General features: G+C 37.8%; 1 protein-coding gene across 1 annotated transcript in view; it reads right to left on the bottom strand.

Moving 5' to 3' along the window:
* LOC121313097 (PH domain leucine-rich repeat-containing protein phosphatase 1-like) overlaps positions 1 to 13,068 on the bottom strand; it is a 133,286-nt gene extending 120,218 nt beyond the window's left edge. Inside the window, exon 1 of the mRNA XM_041245259.1 lies at positions 11,138 to 13,068. Within this exon, the coding sequence (XP_041101193.1) occupies positions 11,138 to 12,845 (1,708 nt within the window). The 5' untranslated portion in view covers positions 12,846 to 13,068. The remainder of the gene's footprint in view (positions 1 to 11,137) is intronic.
* Positions 13,069 to 15,711: the final 2,643 nt, after the last annotated feature.

Here is a 15,711-nt window from a genome sequence, read left to right as displayed (position 1 = left end):
AAAAGAAAAAACTATACAGAGTTATAAATATTTGTTCATGACAAAAGTATTGGCAGCTTTACATTAAAAGTCTGTAAAAATGTAACAGAACTATTAAAAAAAAATGAAAGCATGAAAAACATAACACAGTAATTAAGTTGCGTTACAAAGTCAATAACCACAAAAGGAGGTATTTTATTTCCAATACTTCTTTATTTCCAAAAAGAAGAATGTTTTGGCAACACAGCAGACGTGATCAAGACAAAGGAGTTGGAATCACGTTCGAGAAGCACTCGTAACAAACTATAAAGGAAATGGCTACAGAACAGTATCAAAGAAATATGGAATAGCAAAATCCACACATCAGAGCAAAAAATCCAAATGTACCACAGAACAAATTAATCTGAAACACCTGAAATAAGTGGACAGTCAAATAAAATGATGGTGTAGGAGAGTCATCCAAGTAGCAAAAAAAAAAAAAAAACCTAAACTAAAAAAAAATACAAGATTAACAGCCAAGGACATGGAAAGATTAAGCATCAGGTATAACAGTGCTCGAAAGAACTGCACAAAGGCAACTCAGCACTTGAACACAGAGTTTTATGGATCTAGATCTTGCTGCAAATCACTTTTAAAGAAAATTCATGAAGCAAACTGTCTTCAACAAAAGACTAAAATATAACTTTCCCAAAAATGGACAAGAGGAAGTTTGGAAAAAAAAAAAGGGATGAATAAAACCTTGCATCTACAGTTAAACATGGAATGGTTTGATCATGCTATGGGGGTGCTTTAACATTTTAACGACTGGAGACATTTGCGTAATTAAAAAATGGAATGAATGCAGCCATGCATGAAAACATTCTACAAAGTACAATGATACCATCTGCTTGTCGGCTGATTGGCAGATCTTCCAACACAACAACCCAAAGGTTATGGCAAAGTGAACTCTGGAATTCTTGAAGAAAACAAAATACAAGTTCTGCAATGACCTTCGCAACCACATATCTCAATCAATAGAAATGCTTTGGACTAATCTGAAAAAGCTGTAGCTAGGCATTAGGCATCCATTCAGTCTGAGCTGAAGGAAATATGCAAAACAGAATGGGCCCAGATTTCACCAACAAGGTGTCATTATGTCTGAAAGCCATAATTAAAGCAAAAGTGGGACACAAAACACTAAAGCAGGGCTGCCAAAACGTTTGTCATGAACAAATATTTTATTTTTTATTTATTTTTTTATAAAAATGATTTGCTAAATGACTAGATATTGTGTATTTTGCTATTTATTTGATTAAAACAGTTAAAGTTTACTTAAATGCTTATCCTTACTCTTTCACCTTGAATTATTTGTCAGCAACTGCATTATGTTTAATCTTGAAATACCTGACCTGTTTTTAGACCGTGAAATAAGCCATTTTTTGTGAACAAAAACAGCCCTAGTAATTTGATTGTTGTATCTTTAAAGAAAGCGTAGTTATTCAGAGAAAATGATTAAAGTGACTAACTTGTGTACTGTGTACCCATGTAGGCCAGTTTGTACAGTACTTGGAAAGTGGTTTCAACATTGCAATACACCAGTACTTACAGTCATAGTTCAATATCAAGTGCTGAACATAAAGCTGCAGCATCCTATAATTCGACTTTATACAGCTACAGTAATTGTCTGCTGCTGCTATTATTATTATTATTATTATTATTATTATTATTATTATTATTATTATTTATTAGCAGATGCCCTTATCCAGGGCAACTTACAATTGTTACAAAATATCACAGTACAAAGTATTACGTTATAAAATATCACATTACAGAATATCATAATACAGACAAGAGCAGTTATGAAAGTACAATAAGATCAAATTCTTATTAAGTCACACACTTAAATCACAATAGTCTTGCATAACTTAGTCTTCTGTGGTCTTGGTGTTCATTGTAGTATGCAGTCTTCTATCTTCTGCTTTACCAGAAGCATACCTTTGCTGACATTTGTCTACATTTACATTTTTGATCAGCAGTTTGAGCAGTAGGGCCACCATCTTCCACCCCCATTGCAACCTGCTAGCTCCTACATTACAGTGCTCCTTCAGACAAACACTCAGAAATGAAAATGGTGTTTGTTTCAGAATACAGAGAACATCTTGTAGGAAAAAATTAAAACTGCTGTTAAAGAAAGTCATGTCGGACAGTAAGCACTGAATATGGAAACTATCAACCACGTAATTGTTTCCACACTGGTTTAGTGCCCACATATAGTAGCATAGTGTTCATGAAATAAACTACAAACTTTCAGACCACAGGGATGTCATATAATGGAAAGTAGATTGAAATAATCAAACAGTAACGTAGATGTGCAAAAAATTGTTTTTGCACCAAGCTAATGTGGTATGTTGTTCAACATTTCTATCTAAATTCTGCAGAACTAGGCCAAGACTATACTGGCAAAAGATAGACTGGTGTAAATAACTCTCTGTCAAATTTAAGCATGTGACCTAATAGTTTGAAAACTGGTGCCCATGGAAAAATGTAAGTGTTTTGCTAAATGCCATTTCCCTGCTTTTAAACCCTCTCTTTTTTTTCTCAATGAATGCAAGAACTTCCTGCACTTGGTGCCCTATGAATAGAGCTTGGCAGACAGTCAAAAAGACAGTACAAGGCTATGAATACCATGAATTCAGCTTCTGTGCAGCCACTAAATTAAAGGAATTCACAAACTCCACAAAGCTTTTCAGTACCCTAATAGATTCAGCCTTTTATTTAAGATTATAATAAGCACTAGCCGGAAAAGGACCCATTCCAAGTAACATAACTTGATGTGTCCGCTTTGTGTGATGTCATAAGCAAATTCGTGGGAGCATTTAGTTTTGGAAATCTTTTTAAAATCACCATTGTTTACAAATAGGCCTTTTGCATTCATGGCCCAATGGTTATATGTTGTTTATGTGCTGGTCAGAGTTTTTAACACAGTACTTTTAAAGACATTATATTAACTATGTTGGAATCGACATGCTACCTTTCAGTCCCTACATGCCAATATGTGTGGACAAACACCCTGCAGTACAAAACAGTCTCCATGGTCACCAGGGTAAGCAAACCCCCCAATTTTAAAAGCCAGTAAAACACCAGAAAAGAAGGTTTGTTTTGAATACATGAAAAAGACTGAACGAGGCACCTTGAAATAGCAGATATGGGATGCTGTGTAAAACTAGCCAAAGTGACACTTCCTGTCCTATTGAGCTATGTGGTTTCTAGCACTGTGACAGCAAACAAGAGTACTGACATAAACTTTAATTTTAAAACTTGTGATACTACATTAATTAAATTAAAGAGCCATTTTATTAGTAAGATACTGAGTTGAATCATTATAAAACACAAGCAGTTTACTGCATTTCTTAGTTAAATACTCTATTCTTACAAATGCAAAACAATGGTATTTTACGTTGATTTGTATTTATACACTGCTTATTTACATAAACTTTAATTTTACTTTAGGAGCTATCCAAACATTTAAACAAAGTGTACCATAAAATATAGCTATACCAACCACCTTCTTTAATTATCTGTGCCAGCAGTTTGAAGAAAACAAACAAAACAGGCTCTCTGATAAGAGTAAAATGACAATTATTTAATTTGTTCTGCCAAGGTTCCCTGCACTATCTGTGCTTCTCACAGACTACCGCACAGCAGGAGACATCGCTAAACAAAACAGGATTATTTCTCCAGTTATTAAAATGTCCCGTCCTTAATGCTGCATCAAAGATTACCCACGTGACCAGCCCAAAATGCCCAAAGCTTTAACTAGGGCATATAACTTCCAATTGACTGTGCCAGAGAGTGAAGTGTGTCTGAAAGTTTTTACTTAAAGTAGCAATGTCCCTGGTAGCTTAACTTTAGAAACAACACAGATGATACTCAGTGAAGTCAGAAAGAGGCATTGCAACATTAATACAGTTCTCTGGTTGGGGATTACATTTGTGCCAAGATGTATAGCTGGCTAGCTGTAGAACATTAAGCCTCTTGTACTGACCTAGGTGAAACACTCTACTTAGTTTTCAAAACAATATACAGTGATAGCTGCTTAATGAAAACAACTGGTTCTGAACTAACTGCATATAATTAACTTGCATTATCCGTGCTTTACAACAAAAACAAAACATACCCACCGAATCAACCACTCTGAACACAAACACCTGTACGATTTCCAAGTTTTTTTTTTTTTTTTTTTTTTTTTTTTTTTTTAAAATATATATTTTACATTTGGCTAATTGCACTTCAAGCTGAATCCTTCTAGGGCAAACGCAAACGTAGGAATTCGACAAGTATATCTAAAATATGTACTAAAGGCTGCTACCCACCAGACACAATGCGACAAGCGAAGCTGAGCAGTATTGCAACAAAATACAAGAACCTATACTTTTTTATAAGTATCACACCACAGGCGACAAGAAATAAATTGCAATTTGTCATACGACAACTAGGGAATTGAACAATCAAGCCATATCCATACTGGACGCGAGCAAATAATTTACAAGTCACTGCAGTCAGAGTATCCACACCAGACGAGAGCGACGTCGCTTTGAGAAAATTGAGTCGCTAAAGTAGAACCTGTTTACTTTATTTATTTTATTTTATCCGTCGCACGACTGGAATGAAACTGACCAATCAGAAGCTGCAGACGACACAAAAGTAGGAGGAGTGGCAAACACTGTTGCAGCAGCAAAGGTCATTCAAAATGATCTAGACAAGATTCAGAACTGGGCAGACACATGGCAAATGACATTTAATAGAGAAAAGTGTAAGGTACTGCACGCATGAAATAAAAATGTACATTATAAATATCATATGGGAGATACTGAAATTAGAGAAGGAATCTATGAAAAAGACCTAGGAGTTTTTGTTGACTCAGAAATGTCTTCATCTAGACAATGTGGGGAAGCTATAAAAAAGGCTAACAAGATGCTCGGATACATTGTGAAAAGTGTTGAATTTAAATCAAGGGAAGTAATGTTAAAACTGTACAATGCACTAGTATCACCTCATCTTGAATATTGTGAGCAGTTCTGGTCACCTCGCTATAAAAAAGATATTGCTGCTCTAGAAAGAGTGCAAAGAAGAGCGACCAGAAGTATTCCGGGCTTAAAAGGCATGTCATATGCAGACAGGCTAAAGGAATTTAATCTATTCAGTCTTGAACAAAAAAGACTACGCGGCGATCTGATTCAAGCATTCAAAATTCTAAAAGGTATTGACAGTGTCGACCCAAGGGACTTTTTTGATGTGAAAAAAGAAACAAGGACCAGGGGTCACAAATGGAGATTAGATAAAGGGGCATTCAGAACAGAAAATAGGAGGCACTTTTTTACAGAGAATCGTGGAAATCTGGAACCAACTCCCCAGTAATGTTGTTGAAGCTTCTTGATGAGATTCTGGGATCAATAAGCTACTAACAACCAAACGAGCAAGATGGGCCGAATGGCCTCCCCTCATTTGTAAACTTTCTTATGTTCTTATGAAGCAAGGTAACACCCTTGACACACATCAAACACACCTCAAAACACATCACACCTGAAAACAAGTTCATCATTTTATGTAGTACCAGACTGGCTTGCGGGTGGTGCATTTATACCACAGAGGTATTTTCTTTCTGATTAAGCAAGTTGCATAAAAATAGGTTTGTTAATAAGAAAAAATATATCTGACCATACATGCAGTCTATACATCTAGCATTTAAATAAAACATGTGCACTTTTGCTGGCTTTTACGACACAAAAAGATCCCGCATTCACCAACTTGAACATGTGACCTCATTTAAAGCTACGGCTTTTTTTGTATGTTTGGTCTGTTTGTTTTTATAATAAATAAGGTTTTGTTCATTAAATTGTTCTGTGGCACAAATCTGTGACAAGAAGGAGGTCTTTACATACGCATAAACTGAAGTTTTGTGGAGATTCATCAAACAAACAAAAATATTATCAAGGTCCTACTGTTCCACATGTTGTAAAACAAAGCCAGCAACACGTTTGTGTTCTGTGACACATCCCAACATTACCAAGCTCATGGTTTTGAAGATTATGAACCATATCTGTGTTCCTCGAACTGGTTTATAAGGAAAAACTAAATAAAAGTCTTGCCATGGCACAAAACCTTGTTCTGTGTATAATTATTCATAAGTAAACTGTATCACAGATGGCTCAAACACTCACCCGTGATCTGATGCGTCACAGTCTTCAACAGCGTTTATGATAAAGTAGAAAAATAGATTTGCAGAACGGCATCGGTAGTAACACAAGGTAAGTGGTGACTTGCGCATTATAACACGAATAATAAAATAATAATAATAATAATAATAATAATAATAATAATAATAATAATAATAATAATAATAATAGTTGCTCTTTAAAATACGTAAAAAGTTAATAAAAATGTGTATATATAAATGTATAACAATAAATAATTCTACTATAGTTGATGAACTGGGCCTCAAATCGCACTACTACGCTTACTGGTTGTATCTCTAGTGTCCAATAGGAATGCACGGGCGGGGTCATGTATTTATTTCCATTGTTTTGGATCGTTTCCAAGTCGTGTCTGGTGTGGACTGACATTCGGTGACTTCGATCTGTCCAGCAGCTTCAATGCACGTGGTCCAGCAGGGTGAAGTAACCAAAATGATGGAGGTCAAAATAATACTTGCCGTGGAAAAACACTCAGAGTTTTATCACAAAGATTGTCGCAATTTAAAAAGATAGAGATTTGAAAAGGTAATAAATGGGAGTCAATTTCGAAGGCACTGGATAACTCTGGTATGTACAGCTGTAGGTTTGGAACACATTACCGAAGCAAGGTTCGAACCGTCAATGGTACTCATTTACATAATTTATTGGTGACATCACCATAGCTACTTGTTTATATTTGATAGAAAATCCTATTATACAGGTAAACCCTATAAATGAAATAAAACATTCACATGTAGCTTAAAAATATGTTTTATATATATATATATATATATATATATATATATATATATATATATATATATATATATATATAAAACAGTAATCATGTTTTTATAATTTAAATAAAAATTAAAATATATGTTTATTTACACGTAACTGATGCTGCTTGTGATATCGAATTCTTGACTAGCGAACAAACCTTCAATGATTTATTGCCATATATGTTCAAATACAGTCAGAGAAAGCACACAATTACTACACCATGTTGACAAATATATAAATATATATTGAAAAATTGCATCCTGTCTGGTTGGGTGACGGCCTTAAACTGCATCCACACTGGACAATAGACAGCTGGACAATAGTAGCATAGTTTAACTGATGTTTTCAACAAAATTATTTTACTGTTATACATTTAACTTAATGCAATCTCAATTGTGTTTCTTTACAGATGCCTTCTTTGATCCTTTTTGGTTATTAACTTTAAGCATTTTAAAGAGCAACATTATTATTATTATTATTATTATTATTATTATTATTATTATTAATAATAATAATAATAATAATATCACCACCACTTACCTTGTATTATTATTTACTTTTATTTAGTTTTTTCTTTTAAAACAGTCAGGTGAACTTGACAGAAAATGCTTTATAACTATGGTTCATAATCTTCAAAACTATGAGCTTGGTAATGTTGGGATGTGTCACAGAATACAAACGTGTTGCTGGCTTTGTTTTACAACGTACAGAATAGTAGGACCTCAACAATATTTTTGTTTGGTGAATCTCCACAAAAATTACCTTTATGCTTATGTAAAGACATTCTTGTCATGGATTTGTGCCATAGAACAATTTAGTGAACAAAATGTTATTTATCATAAAAACAAACATGTTCAAGTTGTGTGAATGTGGGACCGCTTGTGTAATTTTTAAAAGCCAGCAAAAGTGCACATGTTTCATTTAAATGCTGGATATGTAGACTGCATGTATGCTCCGGTATATTTTTGCTTATTAATAAACCTATTTTTATGCATCTTGCATAATCAGAAATAAAATGTCTCATGCTGCTAAATGCATCACCCTCAAGCCAACCAGGCATTGTCTTTCTTCTGGGTGTCTTTGTAGTCATCCAGTTTGCAATCCTATAATAATGGATAATGCTGCACCTCATAAATTAACTTTTCGTCATCCATGATTAACTTGTTTTGAGGCATGACAAAGGTGTTAACCTTCCTTTGATTGGTCAGTGTCATTCCAGTCGCGCGACAAAAAAAAAAAAAAGAAATAGAAACAGGTTCTATTAACGACATGAAATTCTCAAAGCAACGTTGCTTGCGTTGCTTGCTTATGGAAGGCCATCCGGGTCAAAAACGCATACCTAGTACACGTATTAATTTGGACCAATCACGAACTGGGGGGAAATGGCAGATGTAAGGCAACTTTTAATTAACTAATTTATTACATGCAAAATTTGTTTAAATTCATTGGTTCACATTTCATGTTAAGCGATATGATTGGCCAAATTAGTAGCGTGGTAATTAGAATTACAACACATACTAAAGTCAAAAGAGTATGAAAGCCATCTGGGTCAAAAACGCATTATGTAGTACACGTTTCAAACTCATTTGGACCAATCAGAGCACAGAAATGACTACATGTACAAAGTTTAATTGGTACGTGTTCTAAAAAAAAATGACACGAACTACGTATATCCTACATTGGTGGATAGTCATTTTGCATTAGAGGCTTGTCATATCAACGTATTCACTTGTAATTGCTTATTATAAACAACGTAATTGGCACAGTAGCCAATAACCTTTGGTGAATCATTTAGACAAGACATCAATTTAAAATAAGGAATATTGAAAATATGGTGACGAGAGAGTGCAGCTGTCTCACTGAGGTTTAGCATTTGTTATTTTACGTGGTGTGGCCCTGGCCCAGACAGGGACCTTGTTAATTATCAAGTATAATACAGTAACGAAGTCGGTTCCTGCATACAGGTGCCTCACACAGGGTGAGGCAATTCACACACAGGTGGAGAGCGGGCGTGAACCTGGGACCTCTTGCGCTAAAGCATAGTGCCGATACCGCTATACGAGCCGGCTCCTTTGCAAGGAGTGTATATCAGGCTTATGTCTTCGTATGTGATTATGTCACCTACCAGCCCTGCTGCTGCTGCTGCTGCTGCCTTCCCCCGTGCACGCTACACTCTCCCCAGCCAGCCTCAAGTCCGCCCCGGACTTTTCTCACCAGGCTACAGTCCGACAAGTGCATGTTGGGGTACCTGCATCCCACTACTAACACCAATGTAGTAATCTCGGTTCCCGTTGGCAGGCGCATCACACAAGGCGAGGCAATCCACACACAGGTAGAGGGCATGGGCAAACCTGGGACCTCTCGTGCTGAAGCATAGAGCCGCACAGCGGTATCGGCACTATGCTTCAGTGCGAGAGGTCCCGGGTTCACGCCCGCCCTCCACCTGTGTGTGGATTGTCTGGCCCTATGTGATGAGCCTGCCAGCGTTAACCTTGATCGATACAATACATTTGTTAATAATTGTTATCTCTCAGCCTCCTGCTTTACTGTCAAAAATAGTATGGGTCATCACAGTCTATTATTATTATTATTATTATTTTATTTTGTATAGCACCTGAGGCGTTAGTTTACAATATCTGCCAGAAGCCCCGCCGACTATTGAGACCCAGCGTTATGTAACATCACTAACATCTTAAAATACTCCAGCTGCAATCCCGGAGAAGCCACTAACATACAACGTTATAGCATTAACATAAATTGCAACATTCCAGCAACATCGTTAAAGGTTGTGTCAGTGCGTATTAAGCACGTTTTACTTTATAACACAATGCCACTGTATTGTGCACCCCCAAAGCATAAAGCGAAAGTAAACAAGGATATGCAGAACGTTAGAAAAGTAACCAGTAGAACGAATCTGCATTGAAAAACGTAATTGCATCTACTACTGATAATATTAATAATAATAAAAACAACAGCATCCACTAAAGACCACATCTAGTGTAGCGCGCACTGTATTATTCTTAACTCGCCGTTTACAAAAGCTTCGCTGTCACTTTTGGAAGAGTACTATTTTCTTTAAATTCATTGGCTCTTATTTAAATTCTTAAGAACGGATTGGCACAAATTTTAAGTGTAGTAAAAATTGTACATGTAGCAGACAAAACAGAACGCGTAGTGTATCGCAGTACTACACGTACTAATGTAATTGAAACGGGTACTAACAGCACGTTTTTGACCCAGATGGCCTTCCATAAATTAGAAAGTGTACTAAATAACGCGTTTTTGACCCGGGTGGCCTTTCACACTCGCTTCTGGTGTGGATACTCCCATTTGACTGCAGTGACTTCTAAATTATTCGCTCTCGCCCAGTGCGGGTACAGCTGAAGTCGAGGTTTTTCATAAGAATGATGTGACATGTTGAACAATTTAAAAAATAGTCACATTTTAATGCTTGTGTTTTGTTTATAGAAGGTTTCAACTTTGCGCACCTGGGAGATGGACCTGTCATATTTTTTTTTTACACAATTTCATGAAATGTTATCTACTGAAAAGGTCAAACGTTTTTTGTTTTAATTATAAAAGTGCTGGTTATAAGGTTTGCTATGCAATGGTCGCCAACCCTTTTTACTTGGCGCCTTATACAAAATGGGCAATGAACAATAAAAGAAGGCAACACTTAGATTGTTATACACAAATTCTACAAATAAATATTTCAAAATAAGACCAATGTATGCAATTCATGAAAAAAAAATCCAGTGGCGTGTTTTATTGTAAGCAGTCTTACCCAGCAGGCTGACAGTAATGTTTTCAGCCCGGTGTGTTTCTCATGCTAGGGTCAACTACTTCTACCTGCTGACTTGCCTCTGTGACAGGAGTAGCATCCGACTGATAACCTTTATGATATATTGCCATTGCAGGGAAAAGCTAATCTTGTATTAATGTTAGTCAAACTAGCTGTTGGCAGATACATGTGTGTATTTTTTCAACAGATAAACAACTGCCACACTGAGCCACAAAAATGTGTCGACACCTGTTTCTGTTCCGAATTCAAAAATAATTTCACGATTACTAGTACACAATTAGTACCCCAAGCAATTTAATAAAGCAAGTCCATGCAAGTAAATAGATGCATATACCATAACCGTTTTATAATGGAAATTTACCTGCATAAAACCGGATCAGACAGCCTATTTCGGAGTCCATGCCTTCTTCTTGGACTCTCCAAGGGTCTTTAAATCCCAGTTGAAAGAGGTAGTCATTTTGTATCTGAAGGGGCTTTTCGCCTGGGTCCAGCCTCCTCACAGCTTCCCCATGCAGCTGGACATACAGCGTTGGAATGGAATAATGTTCAGATGGTGGTGCGGCTGTCAAAGTGCGAGGGTACTTAGTTACCTGGCTAGTTGACACGTTTCCCGTCTGGCACGGCCGGGCCACAGAATTACAAGATAGTAGCCTGCTATAATTCGGTGTTTCATATCTGACACCCCTCTTATTGTTCGCCTCGTCGTTCGGGGATTCGTTGTCACATGGTCTGTTTACGTTAGTAATGTCTGGAGATGGCAGCTGTCTGGCAGTAGAGTTTATAACCACACTGGCGGCTGCACAGTCCAGCTCCGGCTCATCAGAAGAACTGCCAAATGCTTCCAGTCCTCCTGTTGCACTATCCACAGTTGGGGTCAGGCTGAAACTATCGGTATCCAACACCATGCCCTCAGTCATGGAATCCGGGTTCCCGCTGATAGAAACTGTACCACTCACTTCATCGTATGTGGTGCATTCAAAATTCGATGCAAAGTTTTTTAGACTAGAAGTGTTTACCTCGTTGTGTAATAATCTTGTGCCAGGGCCGTCTAATATCAATCCAAAATTGGCAGTTACATGCATGTCCGAAGGACTGGTTAAAGTTTTATCCTCAGACAATGGACCCAATCTTAAAAAGCCTGTATCCTGTTGTTGCCTATGGCTAGTGTTTTCTAATGGCAATCTAAGTCTGCCATTTAAAGTGGCTGACTGTCCGTTTATGTAATCGTCGTTTTTTACGAAACTCAAATGCCCCGACTTGGCATTGCTGTTCACCGCATCAGAAGCCCTTGTTCGTGCGTTTGCACTGTCGATCCTGGAGAAAGCAACACCGTTCTTCAATCTGCTGGTGCTATCTGCAACATTGGCCCCCTTGCCGATCACTTTCACCACTGCCCCACCTTTGCTGCCCTGCTGGCTCAATCTGCCCCCCACCTCTCCTGCGGTGCTTTCCAGTGTACACAGGACTGGCCTAAAATAGGAGGGCATCAGCCTGTCATGGACGTGCAGGCACCCTCTCTGCAGATCCGCTCTCACCCATTCCCTGTCTGACGACTGGAGCTGCATCACCTGCCTGTGCCGGCGTAGCATCTTTCTGTCCAGGCTCCGGGTGTTCAGGTTTGAAGATAGAGCGGGTGTTGATGTGGAGGAGGCGTCGGGAGAAGCGGCAGCAACAGAAGGTGTCGAGGTTGCAGCTGCAGCGGAGAGATTCCTCTTCAGTCGTCTCCTTCTGAGCAGCAGCGAGTTGGTGTTGGTTGTTAAACTGCCAGCCGTACTACGAGCACAGGCAGCCGGGACCTGCTGAGTGCCATTCCCGATTGAAATATTAAGGAACGGGGCAGAAGCCACTCGCAACTCCGTGCTCTCTGCTTTCGATCCACCACCGCCTCCATCGTAATCTGCTTTTACAGCACCAGTAACAGTAACAACAGAGCTGCTGCTGCATTTTAACTTGCTACTCATTTTGCCAATTTCAGAGTCCGATACAGCTGTCCCAATCGCTGGCGAAGAACTATCATCAACCTGCCTAGCTTCCACCACCAGAGCCCGCGCAGTTTCCATTTTTGGCATGTGAAATTAATATATATATATAAATGTATACATATAAAAAGTTAATAAAAAAAACAACGTTATAACGCACACCGATCCCGTGGGAACTTATAGCATTGTAAATCCAGTTTTAGTTTTTTTTCACTCCTTCCTGTTTTCAGAGCGGCTCTACTGCTGTTAATAGCGCCATTACACAGACACACTGGAAGAAGAAACTCAACCGTAAAGAAAAGCAGGAGGGAGGGGCACGGCTGAACCTCATTAATTATACAATTATATGCAGGTTATTTAATAAACGTCGGCAAACATCAGAAGCAAGAGGGCTGTTCAAAATTCATATTCATAAGGTGACGCTTCAATAGGGCGTTTACCCTTGGAAGGCGTTGCGTACATTGTACGCAGGCTTGTGGGAAATGCTGTTTTTACTCCGGCATCCCATTTGTTTTTTAAGATGGGGAATCGATGTTAATAAAACGGCATTTCCCAGCAAGCACCGCTTTATTGTATTGGGGGGTGGGTGAAGTCACACAACAGAGATTACATGATTCTGACGCAGGACTGTATTCATGTGCCCTCTGCTGTACAGTAAAGTTAGCAGTCATTTTTTTGTTGTTTTATAATATGTACTGTTTAAATTAAAGCTGTTGCAAATCATGGATATTATTGATAGACGTTTCGTTTAAATATACCGATTATCAGGGGTACTTGTTATTTTGTTTAAATTCAGTAAATCTCTTCGGATAAAAAGCGTCTGCTAAATTAATTAATTAATTAATAATTATGTGGAATTGCATGAAAGATTATAACTTGTGTAACTGAAATTACATTACTGTGTTGTTAAAGTATTAATAACTCGAGGCTACAGCGCCCTCTCCGGTTAAGATTATGGAACACCAAGTTTCTCAGACTTCAATGTTTAGAAAATGTACCTTTCAACTAATTCTTGAAAAGTTACATGGGCTACAGAATCACACTGCCCATCTTTTAATGCCACCATTACTGTTATTTTATTTTTAAATGCTACTTAAAGTAGCCTAAAGTGGCCAAGTCTATACAACTCTGTATAGGGTTGACAAAAAATTAGGAACAACTTCCATATCACATAGGTGTTTGTGCCACCTTGAACAGCAAGGGTGCTGCTGATTTTAAATTGCCCTGGAGGGGCAATTCCTCAACAATGACCACTTTTAATTTCTTTAGGACATGTAGAAAAATGGCTGTTCGGGAGAATGACCCAGAGTCATCAGATTTCATTCGTCTGTACAGCTTTGGATAAGGAAGCACCTGCCAACGAGCTGTCACATCTGCTGTTGTGACTTGCTACAGTGAGATGCAGTTTGTACTGTATATATTACAGAACACATATCAGTTACGCGAGGGACAGCTCACTTAGTGCATTCTCCTATGTAGGGAGGGGTGAAGGGTTGTTAAAATCAGGGAGTGCTGAAAAAAGTGTCAGAGGGTCAGCAGGCCAAGTTGCTGACTTCAATACCGTAGGTCCTAGGTCCGTAGTGCATGAACCTGGTGCTGCCACATGTACACCAATGTACAACTTTGAAATTCACCAATTGGTTATTCATTAAAAAGAAAAAGATACTATGCTCCTATGGGTTGAGCATTAGTCAAAAAGATCCCATCCTTGAACACGCCACACGCAGCCTGAGCCTTTCAAAGACAAACTGGTCTTTCCTTAACTCTCAATTACCAGACATACAGTCACAGACAAAAGTATCAGCACCCTACGCTTATTATACCACAATTTAAGGCAACAAATTAAGGACAAGCATTTAATAAACCTTAATCACTTTTTAACAAAGCAAGAAGCACATACACAATTTCTAATAATTTAACAAATAACCTTTATGGTGATTCTTAAAGAATTCCAGAGCTGCCTTAACCATTTGCTTTGGGTCGCTGTCGTGAAGTAAGGTAAACGATCTGCTTATCAGCCTGTAGGAGAAGATGGTATCGTTGCACTTTGTAGAATGTTTTGAAACATAGTCACATTCATTTGATCTTGAATCACTTGAATGTCTCCAGTCCCAGAACTACTAAAGCACCCCATATCATCATCGAACCACCTTGTTTAACTGTAGGTTCAAGGCTTTCTTCATTGAAGACTTTCTCTTTTTTTCTCCAAACATACTTTTGGGGGAACAGTCTTTAGTCACGCTGGGCCAGAGAATCTTGTTGAAGAACACTTCAGATTCCTTTTCATATTTTTTGGCAAATTTTAGACGGTTTGTTTAGTGAATTGTCTTTAAAAGTGGTTGTAGCGAAGTCTACATGTATACAACTCTTCAGTGTTCAGGTTTGTTTGTACAGTTCTTTCATGCATTGTTATATCTGATGCTTCTAAATATTTCTTTAAGTCCTTATCTGCTTGAATGATTCTCTACCTGCTGTACACATAATTTTCTTTGGACGTCCACTTTTTTCAAGCATTTCAGTTGAATTTGTTCTGTGGTGCTTTTTGATTATTACTGTGATTGTGGATTTTACTATTCCATATTTCTTTCTGTTCTGTACCCATTTCCTTTGTTGTGGTTACTACAAGTGCGTTTCTCAAACGTGAATAAAACTCCTTTGTTTTGACGATCATCACTAAATGCTTGAATTGAACATTTTCTTGAATGATCTTATATTAAGCGTAGGGTTCCAAGACTTTCGTCTACAACTGTACTCAAAGTGTGGGGAGGGATGCAAATGATTGGCCAAGGCAGTGCACATTTTACTTTATTGATATTAAACCCAGGGTTTAAAACAAAAAAACAGTTACAAAAAACTTAAATGGTGTGTTTTTCAGGCACGATTGAAGGCCTCATTGATATCATTTTTTGTATTTCAAAATAAGCAAGCTCATATAGTCACATGTGTAAGTGATATA

Source organism: Polyodon spathula, chromosome 3 (genome assembly GCF_017654505.1).
Source record: "Polyodon spathula isolate WHYD16114869_AA chromosome 3, ASM1765450v1, whole genome shotgun sequence".
NCBI lineage: Eukaryota > Metazoa > Chordata > Actinopteri > Acipenseriformes > Polyodontidae > Polyodon > Polyodon spathula.
The sequence above is the reverse complement of the archived record's forward strand: the minus strand, read 5'-3'. Positions and strand labels throughout refer to the sequence as shown.